We start from the raw sequence: 18,057 nt of genomic DNA, 5'->3' as shown, positions 1-18,057 counted from the left end.
TTTGCAAGAAGCAAAAAACCTGATATTTTAATTCAATTAGTAACTGGAAGCTAAAAAAAGAAAGCACATCCAGTTGCTGGCAATCAGTGCCATTGTCGAGCAAGGAAGGAAATCCTTTGTCCTTCATGAGCCATACAATGTTTAGTGTATTATATTATCAACATTATTCGGGGAGGTTAGTAAAAATCTTTAGCTGGCTATAGAATTATTATATATATATATATATATATATATATATATATATATACACTACCGTTCAAAAGTTTGGGGTCACAAAATTGTTTGGGTGACCCCAAACTTTTGAACAGTAGTGTAAATATTATTATAATAAAATATTATGAATTAAATATTATAAATTATATCTTATATTTGTATAAGATTATATATAATCTATGAATATAAGTATACATATATATTATAAGATTTTTTACACAGAAGATTATATATATAATCTATAAATAATTATCTAAATAAATATATACACTACCGTTCAAAAGTTTGGGGTCACCCAAACAATTTTGTGACCCCAAACTTTTGAACGGTAGTGTATATATATTAGATATATATATATATATATATATATATATATATATATATATTAGATATAGATAGATAGATTCTATCTATAGATATTATTTATTTATATATTTTAGAATAGACAATAGAATATATATATATATATACATATATATATATCAGTACCTACCTCTGCAACTGGCTACTGGACTTCCTCTGTCAGAGGCCTCAGGTGGTACGTGTTGGCGACAAAATCTCCGCCAGCATCACGCTGAGCACGGGGTCCCCCCAAGGCTGCGTGCTCAGTCCGCTGCTCTTCACCCTGCTGACGCATGACTGCACTGCAACTTACGGTAGCAACCGCGTGCTGAAATATGCCGACGACACGACTCTGGTGGGCCTCATCACCGGGGTCGACGAGACTCAGTACAGGTCGGAGGTCGACCTTCTGGCCACGTGGTGCTGGGACAACAACCTCCTGCTGAACGTCAACAATACCAAGGCGATTGTTGTTGACTTCCGGAAGGGTCACACCCAACACCTGCCACTAACCATCGACGGTGCTGTGGTGGAGAGAGTGAGCAGCACCAGATTCCTGGGGGTGCACATCAGTGAGGACCTCTCCTGGTCCACCAACACCGCATCACTGGCGAAGAAAGCTCAGCGCCGCCTGTACTTCCTGCGGAAACTCAGGCGTGCAAGTGCTCCTCCGGCGGTCATGACTACATTCTACCGTGGCACCATTGAGAGCGTCCTTTCCAGTTGTATTGTGTTTGGGGTGGTAGCTGCACTGAATACAACATGAAGGCAATTGCAGCGCATAGTGAACACCGCTGGTAAGATTATTGGTGCTTCCCTCCCCTCCCTGAAGGACATTTACACCTCCCATCTCACCCGCAAGGCGACTGCGATTGTGAGTGATGTGAGTCACCCCGCTCACTCTTTGTTTGATCTTCTGCCCTCTGGGAAGAGGTACAGGAGCCTGCGCTCCCGCACCACCAGACTCACCAACAGCTTCATACTCCAGGCTGTTAGGATCCTGAACTCTCTCCCCCCTTCTGCATAGTGTCCTATACTTTTGCGCTATATTCTGTCTGCTGTATGCACTCTTCCTCCATTTTTGCTCCTCTTATTTATTGTTATTTGTTTATTTATTATTTATTCATCACTCTTATTTGTTCATTGTTTGTGCCTTCTTGTTTTTATTTTTTGTGTTGTTTACTTGTATGTATATTGTGTACTATGTCTTGTCACCGTGGGATAGTGGGAACGTAATTTCGATCTCTTTGTGTGTCTTGGCATGTGAAGAAATTGACAATAAAGCAGACTTTGACTTTGACTTTGATATATATAGATAGATATAGATGTATATATATATATATATATATATATAGATAGATATATAGATACATATATATATAGATACATATAGATATAGATAGATAGATAGATAGATAGATAGATAGATAGATAGATAGATAGATAGATATTATTTATTTATATATTTTATATTATGTATATTATTTTATATATAAAAACAGTGATAATTAAATATGCTCCGCCTCTGCCATGATTGCTTGGACACAGAAGCAGCTTTGGGTGGGCGACGTGATATCGCAATCTGTTCTCCCCCCTGCGGAGCGGCGCTGTCGAGTGCAGCCTTTTGCTTTGGCCTTTCCGCACGCAAAAGAACAAGAGAGGGAAGGAAAAGTGAAGAAAGAAAGGACAAACAATTATGAAAGACCAGCGTGTGACCAAAGAACAGTGCAATATTTTTTGCTATGATGTGTGTGTTTGGTTTTCAAGCAGTTTGATTTGCCTCTTATTAAACTACTATTGTTATTTTTTTAAACTAAACTAAATTAACCGAGCAATGGCTCCAATGTAGAAAAATTCTTTGAGAAGTTATAGTGACAACTGTTTGGCTATGGAACGGACAGGTATTGTTGAGTCTTATGCCGTAATGAAACACGCCTCCGCTGCTGCGTTCCCTGCACATCCATACCGACTGTTTCACAGCTTTTACAGAGTTTACACAGTAAACAAGTTGTCTGAAATAAAAAGCTTTCTATCCACACTAATTTCTTTCTACATAATATCTTTCAAATGTTTTTATTAGAGAGCAACAGTGTCACCTTCTGCTGTCTCCCACCTCTTCCAACACCTTCTGTCATCATGTCCACAGGTGTATCACATAATAAATGCGTCCCACCTTGACTCCCTCCAGGCCACTTCATTAGGTACACCTGAAAAAGTTACCTTCTGCTACTGTGTGCCTTATATTGGGCTATCCATCTAAGAAAACATACAAAAAATATTTTGCACGGTGTGTGATAGGATGTTTTTTTGGTGGCTCCAAGGTTATGGGTTTGAATCTTGGTTTCTCGGCTAGAATTTGTGTGTCTTCCACCCCCCAAAATATGCGTATTTGGCTTATTGAAATTTGTTTATGGGTCCTACAATTGCTGATGACCATTCGTCCCATGCCCGCTTAAACAGGGGTGTGTAGACTTCTTACATCCGCTGCTGTATACTCTTAAATCTTAAGTTTGAGGTTTCTTAGAAATGTCCTTATTATAGAAAATGTTGATGCTGTATTTCTGATGGATTTATTGTTACCTTATAGTGCTATTTGTTAAAAAATAGTGTTAAATTATACTTGACTCCAAACTTTCGAACGGTAGTGGCAAACTATTTCCCTTCAAGGAAACATTAACTATCACATTATCTGTAAAAAAAAAAAAAAAATTGGTTTGTGTCTGATATCTGTGCAAGTCAATGTGCTATGATCATGTTATGTGGTACATCACAAAAAAAAAGATCTGTTCCTAATATTATGAACCACTCATGCTGCTAACATCAGTGGTACACTTATTTTATATGATAACTACTTTAGTAAAGGAATGTGATTTAATCTTGCAGGTGTACCTTATGAAATGTCCACAACTCCCGGGTAATGAAAGACCCACTCGAGGATCCACCATACTCTGACCCCCGCCTAAACGAGATTTCCCCCACCCCCAGCCTTCATACACAGCATCCATATTTCATGCAGTATCTCTCTCTCTCATCTCCGTCTTGTGGACTTCTCGCACCCTCACACATTCTATTAGACAATCCGTGCTCCATGTTTTATTCATGTCCTCTGAACATCTGCTTGTCCAGATGTCAGGAATCATCAGACAACCCCCCCTACTCCCCCCCCCCCCCCTCCCTCCAGGGACTGCTGCCTTGACTGGCTGTAAATGAACGTCAAAAGCGGCTGTCAGGCCCGCCGGAGGAATCTTTCATGACTTTTGGGCCCGAGGTGAGTACACTTTGCTGCACATGAAAGTCAACAATGGACACCCCCTTAATTTAGCTGCTGTTTGAAATGATGTTTTTGTGTGTGTGTGTGTGTGCGTGTGTGTGTGTGTGCAATTGCAGGAGTGGTGGCTGGTGCGCTTTTGACATGGCGGTGGTCAATGAGGCTTGCCTGACTCACTGGAACTGTGTGGAGGAATAAAAAGAAAGAATAGAGGCTAACAAGTGCCCGTGGACTGACTCACAGCCACGGCAGTATGTCACACTGCGCCTTTATGTACTATATTCTCCCTCTTGCTCACCGCCCTCACCCACTGAAAATGTGTTCTTTTCTCCAAGGTGATTAACACTGCCATTTTCATATGATAACAACAAAAAACCCTAATCAACAAACATTTTGTTATGAAAGTAGCTTCATGTGAGCATACAGCACCTCATCACATGCAGAAGATGTGATCTATATTGACACAGAGTAACCATATAAATGTGTCTAAATATAGACTTATTGAGCAGGTAATAAGTTCCACAAATTCTGCCTAGCAACGCTTCATGGAAGTTTTCATTTATTGGTGAATTAATTTGTTTATTAATCAAATCTTGTCAATGAGTATTTAATTAATTAAAAGCCCAATCATAAATTGTTTTTACTAGTATTATTACTGCAACCAATACTCCTATCACAACTCGTAATAATGACAGAGGTTTTCATAGTATGTAGCCAGGGGCAGTTTTGGTTGAGCCCCATGAATCCTGCCTAACAAGTGGCTTTAAAGTACAACATAAAACGTATACCGTAATTTTCGGACTATAAGTCGCGGTTTTTTTCATAGTTTGGGTGGGGGGGCGACTTATACTCAGGAGCGACTTATATACATATATATGTTTTTTTTCACTTTTTTGGGCATTTTATGGCTGGTGCGACTTATACTCCGGTGCGACTTATAGTCCGAAAATTACGGTATATAACGATACTGCTACTACTACAAATAAAAAGAATAATGTGAGTTTGCTTGAACAAGTGCCCATGTGTTCTGCCTAGCAACAAGTGACCAAAGTAAAACAGACAAAAATAATAGACAGTAGTTTTAATGGTACAGGTATAACTAAGTAACTAAAGATAATCTGCTGGAGTCGTATCGACTGGGGCACATTCTCCGTGCACTTGCCCAAAAAAACGCCAATGATTTCTGCTGGTCATAAACTTTTTGATCCCTTCCTTCCAACAAAATGGTTCTAAAAAGTGAAAAGAATTTAAAGAAAGGAACCCACTGAGGGCTAAAAAAAAAAACACTCCCATTATCATATGCAACAATGATTAGTGCTGCTTGAAAAGCTACGCTACATTATTCATGGGGTATCTAACTCCTTCACTTGACCATCCCTGAAGATGGCCCTTATTAGCAGTGACAGTTTTTGCCAGCCACTTTTTTAGGTATACAACTGGGCAAGTACAAAAATCTAAATTAACCATTTAATGCTCACTGAACTGACCTCTTGTTGCTATTTTGTATGACTTCACAGGGTTTTCATTTTTGAGACTTATTTGGTGACGAGTGTTCCAAAGTTCGCGGGCCATCTATCTCCTCACCTGGCAGCGAGGTGAGTGACAGCCCGCACATCCGCCAGCACATCATTATTTTCCCTCCTCAACAAGAATTGGCCCTTCATCACTCAAAAGAAAAAAAAAATCTCAGATGAATTTTTATTGAGACGTTTGTTTTTAATCTCGGCAATCGATGTGACATCGTCGAATAAAGTCGATGAGATTAGCATCCTGTTTACGCACGTTGGAGTTTGGGTTGGAGGAAGCCGGTAATGTCTGATTTGAGTGGCATAATTGATCAAGTGACGGCCCACTTTTGATTTGACTTTCATTTGATGCGCATGTCTGTGCAGAGTCATCCTTCACTGCCTCTTCCCAGTCACTCCCTCCTTCTTTTCACTTACTCTATAGATTTTCCTCACATGATAAATTGGACTCAGGGAGTCACTGAGGTGTGACCCGATGCCAAAGGACCAGCACAGATTTTTTTTGTGTGTGTGTGTTTTAATGTTCCTAATTGGGCTAACGGTTTGCTAGTGACCAATCTTGTAAATAATTCACACGCAGAAAAACAAAACAAACATATCATCACATCATGTCATTGACTTCCTTTGTTGGTCCCTTTTAGGTTAGCTATTTCAACCAGTTTGGGTTACTACTTTAAGCCAGTGCTTCTCAATTATTTTGTTTTTTTTAATCACCCAACTTCAAATTTTGTGTTGCCTTGAACTTTTTTTCAATGTAATCTGTTTTGAGACACATTTGAACTCCAATGTTCTGAGGAGTTCCATTGCTCTGATGCTTTTTGTGTTTTATTCATGGAAATTGTGTTTACACAGTCTGCGCGTGTGCACTGTGGGACATTCTAATCACGCCTCGGTGATGTTTTTGTTGTTGTTGTTGACTTCCCGCGGTGTGATTGAAGAAAAACATGTATTCTCTGCTCCCATCCATCACCTCCTCCCGCCCCCCTTCCTTTGCCCACCAGAGCAAGCAGGCATTTGAATTCTCTCTCTGTGCACAGTGGGTAGAAACCAGCACCGTAACATATGTTGAGTAGATTGAATCCTTTCATACAACGTTCTTCTTGTGTTTTTTTACACCCTCCCACCTATTATTATTATTGTTTTTATTGAGGTAGGGGAGGAGATGCGCCATTCGGACGGATGCCGCAGAAGCGCGTAAAAAGCTGCGGATGCTTCCCCAGCGCGCGTCCAAGGGACAATCGTAAAAGTTTCCGAAGTACGCCTTGTCTGCGCTTCTTCTCCCTCCGGCTCCGGTACCACCCGCAAGCAGGCTGGAAGACCACCAGGCTCGCAGGACTCAGCCGCTCCGCAGGGCGCACATGATCGCGACCGGTGTGTGCGGCGTGGCGCTGGTTTTGGTTCTGGTGGTGCTCATCCCGGCCATGGTCAACTCCGCCGGAACCACAGCCCGCTACGAGATGCTCGGCGCCTGCCAAATGGTGTGCGACCCCCACGGGACCACCACGGTGCCAGCGAAGGCGGCCAGTGAACCGGTCAAAGACAACCGCCTGGTGCAATCGCTGCCCACCTTCATTCAGGGTCCGCAAGGCGAGCCGGGACGCGCGGGGAGGACGGGTCCGAGGGGCCCCGTGGGGGAGCCCGGACCGCCCGGACCCGCCGGCCCGCCTGGGGAACGAGGGGCGCCCGGTCCTCCGGGTCCATCGGGAGCGAGCGGACCCACGGGGGCCATTAGCGCGGCCACGTACAGCACGGTGCCAAAGATCGCCTTCTATGCAGGACTCAAGAAGCAACACGAGGGCTATGAGGTGCTCAAGTTCGACGACGTGGTCACCAACCTGGGCAACCACTATGATCCGGCTACCGGCAAGTTCACGTGCTCCATACCGGGGATTTACTACTTCACGTATCACGTGCTGATGCGTGGTGGCGACGGAACCAGCATGTGGGCAGACCTCTGCAAGAATAACCAGGTGGGCGCACATCACAACAAGCTTGAAAATGACACATGCATTTGGAGCTCGTTTGAACGCTTTTACGCGAAGCTTTTTACGGACGCGCGTTACGCACACTCCTCCAACTTCGTTTGCATAATTAAAGTGATTAAATACACCGCAAACTGGCTGACCCCAAGCCCACCAACCGTATCGAATCATAAACGACTCTTAAAACCACATATTGGCAAATATATAGGAATCCTATGGAATTGTTGCCAATGTGCACATTGTTTAATGTTTTTGGAATATTTTCTTTCTTATGTTCAGATGTGTGATAAATTTGACACCAAAGTATTAAATATACCCTAAACTCAGAAGATACTTAAGTGTATCTACACAATCTCATGTGAGCCAACATAAGAGTATTTATCGCAGCAGTTATGGGTGATAATTTCATATCAGTAATGGTCAAAATAAACATGATTTATTTATTTATTTATTTGTTTGTTTATTTCACTTACGACTGTAACAAAAGTAAAAAAATAATGTATCTCTAATATACATATCATTTTCTATATATGGGACAATTTTGATAGTAGCATGTAACATTATGTATTTATCACATGTAATATATAGATACTTAGTCCAAGTTATCTAAATGTAGTTTTTATTAGTAAATAGATCTATGTACAACTATGAACTACATATGCTTGTACATATGGTTCAAGCTGAGAGCTGTTCCTCATATTATTCTGCTCCTCCCAAGTTGCCAAAAAACTAGCAAAAGTTGATGCAATCTGCTTCTACACCACTGCGATAATAAACATAACATTAAGAATAACTGTTGATTTTTTTTATTTTATAATGTATGTTGTTAATAGTTTTGATCTATTTTATTGTGCATTTATTTTATGTGGACACATCTTAGAGACATACTATGCAAATGTGATCATTATTATTATTATTTAAATGGTGCATCATCATCTGTCTCAGCAATCACTGGATGATGCAGGTGAACCTAAACAAGTGTCCCTCCCACGTGTATCCACTTCGTCCCGTCTCAGGTGCGAGCCAGTGCCATTGCGCAGGACGCCGACCAGAACTACGACTACGCCAGCAACAGCGTGGTGCTGCACCTGGAGCCCGGCGACGAGATCTACATCAAGCTGGACGGTGGCAAGGCGCACGGCGGCAACAACAACAAGTACAGCACCTTTTCGGGCTTCATGTTGTACGCCGACTGAAAACAAACCCAGGGGCTAGTCCACTCGCTATCTCTCTCTCGCTTGCTTCCTCCCTCGCACGCTCCATTACTTGTTGGATTAGTAGAGACAGAGATTCACATCGTCCTTGTTCACCAAACGAGCCTGCCGGGGAGATTGTAATGTAATTGTTGACATGTAGCCTGATTGATGTCCAGCTGGATGAACTGTGAAGCGCTGCCATGTTGTAATGTAGCTGCTGCCGTATAATAGAACATGCTATACATGTGTGTCTTGAACCAAAATTATACACAACGCTTCAGAATGCTTTCTCAGTAGCGCCCCTTGGATCTGTTTTAGGCCCACTATAGTTCATTCGTTCGGCAAGCCTTGTGAATGGAACGGATTAGTAGTGTTTTGAGCAATGTTTTCCGATCAAAGTCAGAAATGACTCATTCAGTTGTCAAACGTATCTGAACGATTATCTTGATAGAGTGTGTGCTTTTCCTCCACTGCTTTAAAGATGCTCAGGGTCGACATTGCGCACCATTTGTACCCTCATAGTCGCATAATGTCATAAACAAGTAATTGACACCCCAGCCAACAGGTCTATAACTGATTAAAAATGTCAAAAGATGCGCCAAATCACTATTTTTCTATGAGTGTCTGCTCCTCCTCACCCTTCCATGTCACATTTTTTGACAGCATGATGCCACAAGATGGCGCCAAAGCACACAATTTCCATTGAACATGGCTTTGACGCCATCTTAGGGCATCTCAGAAAGTGCAGAAAAATAACAAGAGACTTAGAGATGTCCCCAAAGCTGCATCTTCAATCTGTGTTTTTATTTGGAGAAAATAGATTGCATTTTGAAGCAATCTGGAGTGACGCATGATCCCAAAAAGCTGCCATCTTGAAAAAAAAATGCCGTCCTTCTCGTCCAAAATGACAGTTGGTCAGGCGGCTCGCTGGCCAAACGGTTCGTCAGCACACATGACAGCAACATGTCCTTGACCCCCCGGGTGACACGCCATCGATCCACCCGCTGTCAACCCCCTCCTCGACACCACTCCCTTCCAAATATGAATATTATATATAATTTACAGTTTTAATCATCCCGCAAGATTCATCAAAAGTTTGGCCCCGACCGCGGCGGCCATTGATCATGGCATGAAGTCACCCTGTGAAGCCACCTGTTCCCAGACGAGAGAGGAGAGCGCGTCCTTCATCTGGGCCCTCCCGTTAGACGCGTCGCCGAGGGGGCCGACTCGTTTGCCGCCGCCGTGACATGACAGCGGCCGCGGCATACTGATGAGCGGCGTGCTCGTTAGGAAGCGGCAGCTATGCTAACACGCGTGTGCTTTTGTGACATGGACTGGAACGGGTTTGTTTGGCGTTTACACATGGCTGCTAGTGAATGAAAGCTGACGGCCAATTATAGTCAATGTATGTAATCCCAGTAAGAAATAAATTTATGTGAGTCTCTGTGGACTAAATTTGTACTTCGTAACCTGAACATATTTTGTGATAGTGTATATGAGTGAAACTTGTGTGGAAATAACTTAAGAAAAGGGTTGTACGGTATCACCAGCAATCCTTCAAATAAGCAAAACATGCTTGTCTGCCTCAAGGTGTTCACTTGTCATACCCACTTGAAGTTTAATGAAGATATAAGAAATGTCTGGTGTCAGACTGAAGTCCATATGTCCAAAATTTTTTTTTTTAAGCAAATTAATACTATTGAACAGTCCCCATGTGAGTATATTGTTTTTACAACCTGTTTTACAGCATGTTGAAAATGGCTGACTCTCTTTGACGATGCTCTGGGAATGGCTAAACAAACAATTTTTTTGTTTTTTGTTGCTTTCTTTAAAAGTGATCGTTCCAGCGATACGGGGATCCCAGCAATATAGACTAAATGCGAAAAAAAAAAAACCCCTGACTATCCATCCATCCATTTTCTGAACCGCTTAGTCCCCACGGGGGTCACGGGTGTGCTGGAGCCTATCCCAGCCGGCATCGGGCAGTAGGCGGGGGACACCCTGAACCGGTAGCCAGCCAATCGCAGGGCACACAGAGACAAACAACCATTTGCACTCGCACCACACCTACTACTTACTAAATACCTGAATTGCTATGTCAATGTTTTTATTTTATTTTGATCAAAATAGAATATGTATAATGGATGAATACAAATTAAAAGAATTAAAAAAGTTCCATGTCATGATTGTGATGTTTTTACTGATATAATGTATTTAAAAAAAAAAAAGATAAGGAAAATTGCCTATTTTTTCCGATTTAAAAATGCTAATAATGTCCGATTAATCTATTCAACAACTCAAAATGCTCTTGGAATCCAAATGTGTCCAGCAAATAAATCAGTGTGGGCTACTTACAGTGCTTAATTTCATCATGATCATCTTCATTACAAGAGACAAAATTGCATCCCGTGATTGATCGAAGGCCCAAATTATTTCATTACTGTCACATTACATCTCACTGTTGGCTCGTCATCCCACAATGAAAAAGAAAATCATTATGGCTTCATTAAACAAATGAAAAAAAAAAACGCCGGCCTTTTTCTTGCCATTCTTCATTTGAAGGTGAGCCAGCGTTTGGGGTTGTCTACCAGAATCTTGTCTACCTGCGTCTGTGAGATGCCCCGCGTCAGCATCTTGGGCACAATGTTGAGCAGGATGTGCGAGTAGCCGTGACCGCCGTACTTGCACAGGCGGTCCTTGGTGTGGATGTCGTGCGCGATCACGATCTTGTCCTCGTAGCCTTCTTTCACCAGGAAGACCAAGCTGAACGTGCAGGAAGAAGAAGAGGAGGAGGGGGGAAAAACAATGACACACTAAAGTTCTCGAGTGTCTCAGATCATGTAAAATATATACTGTAGTTATTTTTTTAACAAGTGAAGGTTCACTGGTGTACTGACGCATTGATTCTCTGGCTGTCACTGGGCATGTCCACGTCCCGGTTGAAGACGTAGTTAAGAGTCTCCAATCCAAAGAGGTCGTATTCCAGGTAACTCCCGTTCTCAGCGAAATCCAGAAGTTCAGAGTAGCTGAAGATGGTCCTGCAACGACATAAACACGAGATTAAATAAATACATACATAAATCTGGAGCCATTGTAGCAAAGGTGAATTGTGGAATGATTAACTTCACGGTCGGTTCAAAGTACAAGTTGTAAAACTCAATTACAGCGGAGGAATTAGCTTGAGGGGTTACATGCATTGCCAGCAGTGTTAATACAATTCTCAATTGAAAATTGCTTCAAAGAATAAGATATATTTGGAGGGGAAAAATGTAAAATTTAAAGAGAAAGTCACATCTTTTAAAAATCTAAATTGTATATTTCTGACAAAAGATGAAACAATTGTGTATATTTTTTCAGATTTCTTTTTATGTTAATTACTGAGATAAAACTGAATATTTTCCAAAAATAAACTTTAATATCAAGTTCCACAATTTTGCGATTTTTTTTTTGCACAGTTGAAAAGCCCATTTTGTTCTGCCTCATTTATTTAGCAATTCCACTGATTGACAATATGTACTCTGAGAAAAAAAGTTTAAAAAAAACAAAATGGGCATAATCTTGTGAAAAATAATCTCATGATTTTTCACCAAATAATTGTTTAATCACTTGTATGACATTATTAGCTCCACGTGTCCCAGCATGCTCCTCACCTGTCCAGATGCGACATGACCGTCTTGCCGATGTCGCCCCCTGCTTCCTGAAGAATGCGGACGACCTCGGCCGGAGCGGCGGCGTTGCGGCCGGGATGGATGATGACCGGGCAGCCGAGCTGGGCTTGGGCATGGGCCGCCGCCCGCAGCACCTTCCTCTCGCTGTCCGTGATGGGCCAGCCGGTGCCGATCTCACCGATCACGCCGCAGCGGATGTCCGTCCCATCGGCACCGTGGAGGACCTCGCCTATGATGATGTCTGTCAGCTGGTAAGGAAAGCGCAATTAGCGTCAGAAACAAACTAAACAATTCTGGAAAATATTGAGCGTTATTATAAATGAATACAAATTCAAACAAATGACACAATAAACAGATTTAGGAAAAAAGTAACATGATAAAGATGAGGATGTTTGAAAAGTGTATTTTGGTCAAATATTTGTGCATCTTTTTTTCATACTTTCTTACTTTGTTTCAGTCTGTCAATTTTTTCCCATTATTTGAGATTTTTTTCCCCTCTATTTGTGTTATTTTTCCATGTATTATTGTATTTTTTGCTTTATGTTTCTGTATTGTTTTTGTGATGTTTATTTTTTGTTCCTATACAACATGTGAAAGTTTTGGATTTTTACACCCATTTTTTTCCCACTATTGTCACCTATTTTTTGTGCGCACCTTCTCCACACTCATTTTCCTCGTATCGTCCGAGTGCGTGCAGTCCACATAGTACCCGGCCCCCGCCACGATGTTGACCCCGGTTTCTTTGGCCAGCCTCCTGAGGGTCGGCAGATCCCGGTCAATGCCCGTGGTGGTGTTCTCCACCACGCTCCCGCCGCCCGCCTTCTTGTAGGCCAGCAGCTCATCACGCACAGCCTCCGTCTCCTGGCACAGGAGCAGGTTCTCGTGGCACCTGTACGGGTTCTGCCTCAGCCAGTGTCCGTGGCGCATCTGGAAGGGGTTCTCGGCTGTTTGGTGGTACTCTGGTGGCGGGGGTACGTAGCAGCACTCAAAGGTCATGGTCAGGTGCTCGTGGGTCATGGTGCGGCCCAACTGGTCTGGGTCCAGCAGACCCAAGACGGTCTGGATCTTTCCGCTCAGCTCGGCCATGACAGCTCGTCAAACTGAATGGAGTGCATGCAAAACAACATTGTGTTAATGTTTGACAGGGTGCCAGACAATGCAAGTGATGAATGACAGGGTAGCAGACATGCTCAACAGACCGAAAACCTTTGGACTCCAGAATATAAAATTACTTAAACTTGCCTCTGAACTTCACTTAGGCACCTTTGTTACAACTCGCAAATAACAAGCTGATAACGGAAGCTAGAAAATTAGTAAGACGCGCTATTATTTTGAAATGACAATTGCCCGGATGTGGGGACTTAACAATCTAAATCGGGGCTGCTGCTTGTCTATTTCAGGGAGGCTGCGACCTAACAAGTTGTATAATATCGGCCAAAACCACTAAAGGGGCGCTGGCGTTGCAACGCATCGTTAAATTCCATAATAATGTGTTTAAGGTGTGAGGAAAAAAAGTGCTGACCTTTAATCTGCATTTCTGTCGACTTGGATAGAGAACCAGCAAGATTGCAATGTGTCCGACGGCAGCTTGAGTGAGGAATGGAAGGAGGCGGAGTCATCGCGAGATTTTACGACAGTTAACAAGTAAGCCAGGGGTGCCCAAACTTTTTGCAAGGAGGGCCAGATTTAATAAAGTGAAGGGGCCCGGGGGCCAATAGTTTTTTCAGACATTTTTTAACGACAAAATTTCATGCAAATACACACTGTTATAAAACAAATTTCATTGTCACAATTGTCTTTATTTTTCAAATGACAAAATAACCAAATATAAGCCATTCAGGCAGATGTGATCAACTCTAAAAACACAAATTCTGCCTTTCATTCGTATCTGAAGAGTCAGATAACATTGAACAAACTGTTTGAAATACCTTACATTTACATGAGTTTAAAATAATTTTTGCCTCATGAACATTTTAAACAGGAGTTATAAGTAATGCAAATTTGTCTGTTATTATTAAAACTTAAAACAAGTGAGTTTTGCTCTTGTCATTTACAATATCTTTCAGAAAGTAATAGTTTGTGTCATGTCTACAGGTTTATAACATCAACAGTATTAACATGGCCACTTCGTAATATTTAATATTAAGTAATATTTATTTTTTATTTAATTTTGACTCACAGCCCCGCGTGAAGAATCGCTGTTGTGATGCCATTTCAGCTTGGAGCTGCTTCACTTTATCAGCGCGGTTACTCCCTCTTAGCTTGTCGTATGTGTCAGCATGTTTAGTCTACTAGTGTCTCTTTAGGTTGAAGTCCTTAAACAAGACAACCGTCTCTTTAGAAATTAGACAAACACAATTGCCTTGATTTTCAGCGAGGAAGTATTGTAATTCCCATTTCTCTTGAAAGCGACGGCCCTCAATGTCAGCTGTCCTCGTTTTCTTTGCAGTCGCCATGGCAGAAATGAGCGGCGAGGGGTGGTGATGCCACCCTTTGGTAATAGGAGGAATTACAGGTTCAAGGTTCATTTTTTTTTTAAATTCAGTTTGACAGTGCAGGCGGCCCATAAATAATACATTATAAGACCGAAGCTGCGGACAATATGAAATCTGATCGGGGGCCGGACTGAAGTAAGCGCTCAATATAAGTACAGTATGAATTATTTTCTATTGTATTCTATCATAATTTTTGCGAGAAGAATTACGCAAAAAAACGTTATGACACTTTATAACGATGATGATTGTGATGAAGATGATGATCGTGAGGACTATCGATAGTATATGATGATGGAAATGATGATGACAATGATGCTGATGCTGGATTTGAATATTAGAAATGTGTTAACATGTATATCCACTTTAAATGCTGTCTTTGAGCTGCTGCCTTAATCAGTCTAAGCTTTATTGGAAATTACTGGATGGAGAGACATTTTCTTGGCCTTCTTGTTGCAACAAAACAGTATTAGGCACGTCATGTTATCCCTTAGTCTGGTCATCTGCTTGGCTATCAAGCATGTGCAATGGTGACTGATCATAGGTCGGCCCTGTGATCAATGCTCCTGTTGGAGACCATCTGCCTCGTACACAGCTCAAACTAGTCACCATGTGTAGAAAATACTATAAAAAGTGGGATTGGTAATGATTTTACATTTATGCCCCCCCCCCCACAATCCCCTCACCCTAACCCTAACCCCCCCCACCCCCCCACACACACACACTAAACTAATGACAAATAGAATAGGCAAAGTTCATGTGTTAGATGAGCAGCATGATACTCATACACCGTGACTATGGTGTCGCCACAGGGTTCCTCATTAGTGACAAAAAGCAGAGTGACACTCATTTGTCTGCACGGCCGCCATGTATCAGGCACATATCACCGCCGGGACAGTCTCTTCGAGAGGGATGAATAACCCCTCACTAACAATATCCACAATGAACTACCTCGGAGAAACCATTGTCTGCAGTTCATGGTTATATTAGAACAGTTTACTTTACATGTAGTACATCATTGCATATTGCGCATTGGTTGTCTGGACCTTAGAATTCAATTTAGTTGTATTTTAATCACCCTGTATCACAAACGAGTTAAAAGGGCTTCTCAGTTTCTAATACCAAAATCTGGAAAAAAAAAAAAGCCACTAGAACAACAATGCATCCAACAAATAATCTTTATGTATAACATAAAGTATCTAATCAAAAATTAAGAATAAAATTTAATTATAATTATTGCTCTTCAACTCATCCCTATTTTTATATATACATAAACTATAAACAATATTTTGGGGAGTTGCAGTGATACATACAACCAAAAAATGGTGTGTTGAATTTATAGAACAATTTTGCACAAAACTAAATTATCCGGATCCAAATACATTTTTAAGTAGATGCATAGTCCACTAAAAGTGGATTTATTTCATACAACCACTTGACAAAATATCGAAAACTTTTTTCAGTGTATTACGTAATGCGAATCCAAGGTTTGTCGTTTTATTAGTACTCTGGCGCCACCTTCTGATATAAAGCATATATTTTGTATTTTTTTTTCATGATTGCGCTTATTGGTAGATTGCCAATAGAGGACGCCAAAGTACCGCTTACCTGCCAAGTTCAGTGAGATTGGGACACAAATCAAATCATGAAAATTAAATACTTCAAATAAATGAGCAGAATAATGAGTATACAGTTATATATAGCAGCAAAGTGGCACATTGCAGTCCAAGTGCACTTTTTCAAAATCAAATAATCTGTAAACTGTTTATTTCTAAGGGTTTAGGATGATGCGTTTGTTTGAGCTATATTTAGGGTTTATACTCTGAATGCTTTAGAATGGCCTCTATTGTACACAAATGTTTGCTCTACACTACAGGAAGTGTTCACTATCATGACATTTAAATTTCTAGGATCCACAATTATAATACGGTGGTACAAACAAATGTGAACAAAAATGCTTTTGTAACTGTCTGTAGGTCAACCTTGCTGAGACTTTGACCAACATCAGCGTGTCCTTTGTGTCTGGACAGAATGAGCAAAATATATCGTCATGAGTGTCTGACAGACGCATATTTGCTCTTAGTATGCCGGCACACATGGGCGGACGCATCTTGCTTAAGGCGATTCGCCAGTAATGACCCTGAACCCTGGTGGAGTGCACACAACCGTGGGCGGACAGATTGGCCGAGCAAATACATGCGGCTATAAAAAGAGACCTCACGTCAGCGAGGGCATTGCTTTTACCGGCAGAGACCAACAAGTCTGCGAGGTAAGTAAACTTTAACAGCTCAGTGGCCTAGTGGTAGAGTGTCCACCCTGAGACTGGAAGGTTATGGGTTCAAACCCCGGCCAGGTCATACCAAAGACTATGAAAATTGCCTCCCTGCTTGGCACTCAGCATTAAGGGTTGGAATTGGGGGGTTAGATCACCAAATGATTCCCGAGCGCGGCACCGCTGCTGCTCACTGCTCCCCTCTCCCCCAGGGGATGGATCAAAATCACACGGGGATGGGTTAAATGCAGAGGACAAATTTCACCGCAACCCAGATGTGTGTGTGACGATCATTGGGGCTTTAACTCAACTTTAACTTTAAAGGCGTGTTGTTTTTTGACATCAAATACTTTGATTTGACTTGTTTTTAATATATTAACACCTAAAATGGGCGCTTCAAATAACAACCCTTTTCTAGAAGAGATTTTAAAAGGTCTCCTGCTGTCAATATGTAACTTGCATCATCTTGTTGTCTTACAGGCGACGCTGAACGTTAACATGAAGTCGCTAGTGTTAGCTTTAAGCATCATGCTGCTGTTAGCCGCAGGTGAGACTGCTACTCATTCTCCACTGAACAAACGTCAATGCACTTGTATTTGTTATTTATTATTGTGAAGGTCTGCTAGGAATGTGGTGTACCATGTTAGGCCCAATATGTCCACTTTAAGTTAGCCTCCCTAGCTCTCATTTCAAAGTTGCATTATGCTTCGATAATGATTGTGTTTTTTGGTTGTTGTTTTTTGCCAGGCGAAGCGCTCATCTGCCATCGTTGCGTGCCAAGACAAGCCGGCGAGAACTGCGAGCTCACAGAGGAGGCATGCAAACCAGAGAAAGATAGCTGCGCCGCCGCCAAGTTCCAAACATTGCCATGTGAGATTTGTTCTTTCACTAGGCACATAGTTCCTGTGAATGGGATGTTTTACATTCAAATTTGAAAAATGTCTCCCATTTTTCATTTGTCCAGTTGGCCAATACCAGAAGTGCATGGCCTTGTCTGACTGCCAGATGCTCCAGAGGAACAGTTTCATCCAGATAAAGTGCTGCGGAAGCGACCTGTGCAACACGTTTGATGAATAAACAAGCAATTTGTTATTTTTT

General features: G+C 41.8%; 3 protein-coding genes across 5 annotated transcripts; 2 read left to right on the top strand and 1 right to left on the bottom strand.

The window, feature by feature from the left end:
* Positions 1-3,750: 3,750 nt before the first annotated feature.
* LOC119137174 (complement C1q-like protein 3) lies at positions 3,751-9,977 on the top strand. Of its 2 annotated transcripts, XM_037276271.1 has the most exons (4): positions 3,751-3,823; positions 3,943-4,074; positions 5,341-7,319; positions 8,348-8,527. In XM_037276271.1, exons 3-4 carry the CDS (start codon positions 6,708-6,710, stop codon positions 8,525-8,527), a joined length of 792 nt encoding a protein of 263 aa, XP_037132166.1. In that variant the 5' UTR covers positions 3,751-3,823; positions 3,943-4,074; positions 5,341-6,707. The 2 variants fall into 2 exon arrangements, with proteins under 2 accessions (XP_037132166.1, XP_037132167.1); XM_037276272.1 differs by lacking the exons at positions 3,751-3,823; positions 3,943-4,074 and having other exon boundaries at positions 6,708-7,319; positions 8,348-9,977.
* Positions 9,978-10,616: 639 nt separating this feature from the next.
* On the bottom strand, positions 10,617-13,816 carry pter (phosphotriesterase related). Its single transcript, XM_037276269.1, has 5 exons — positions 13,718-13,816; positions 12,850-13,295; positions 12,178-12,443; positions 11,425-11,565; positions 10,617-11,290 (listed from the first exon to the last, which is right to left on the bottom strand). The coding sequence occupies exons 2-5, from the start codon at positions 13,279-13,281 to the stop codon at positions 11,080-11,082; spliced, it is 1,050 nt and encodes a 349-aa protein (XP_037132164.1). The 5' UTR covers positions 13,282-13,295; positions 13,718-13,816; the 3' UTR covers positions 10,617-11,079.
* On the top strand, positions 13,051-18,056 carry LOC119137175 (CD59 glycoprotein-like). Of its 2 annotated transcripts, XM_037276273.1 has the most exons (6): positions 13,051-13,166; positions 13,749-13,839; positions 16,718-16,956; positions 17,440-17,506; positions 17,707-17,829; positions 17,924-18,056. In XM_037276273.1, exons 3-6 carry the CDS (start codon positions 16,822-16,824, stop codon positions 18,034-18,036), a joined length of 438 nt encoding a protein of 145 aa, XP_037132168.1. In that variant the 5' UTR covers positions 13,051-13,166; positions 13,749-13,839; positions 16,718-16,821; the 3' UTR covers positions 18,037-18,056. The 2 variants fall into 2 exon arrangements, with proteins under 2 accessions (XP_037132168.1, XP_037132169.1); XM_037276274.1 differs by lacking the exon at positions 13,051-13,166 and having other exon boundaries at positions 13,718-13,839.
* The last annotated feature ends 1 nt before the right edge of the window (position 18,057 follows it).

Source organism: Syngnathus acus, chromosome 17 (assembly GCF_901709675.1).
Source record: "Syngnathus acus chromosome 17, fSynAcu1.2, whole genome shotgun sequence".
Classification (NCBI taxonomy): Eukaryota; Metazoa; Chordata; class Actinopteri; order Syngnathiformes; family Syngnathidae; genus Syngnathus; species Syngnathus acus.
Note: the sequence above shows the minus strand (reverse complement) of the source record. Positions and strands in the feature narration are given on the sequence as shown.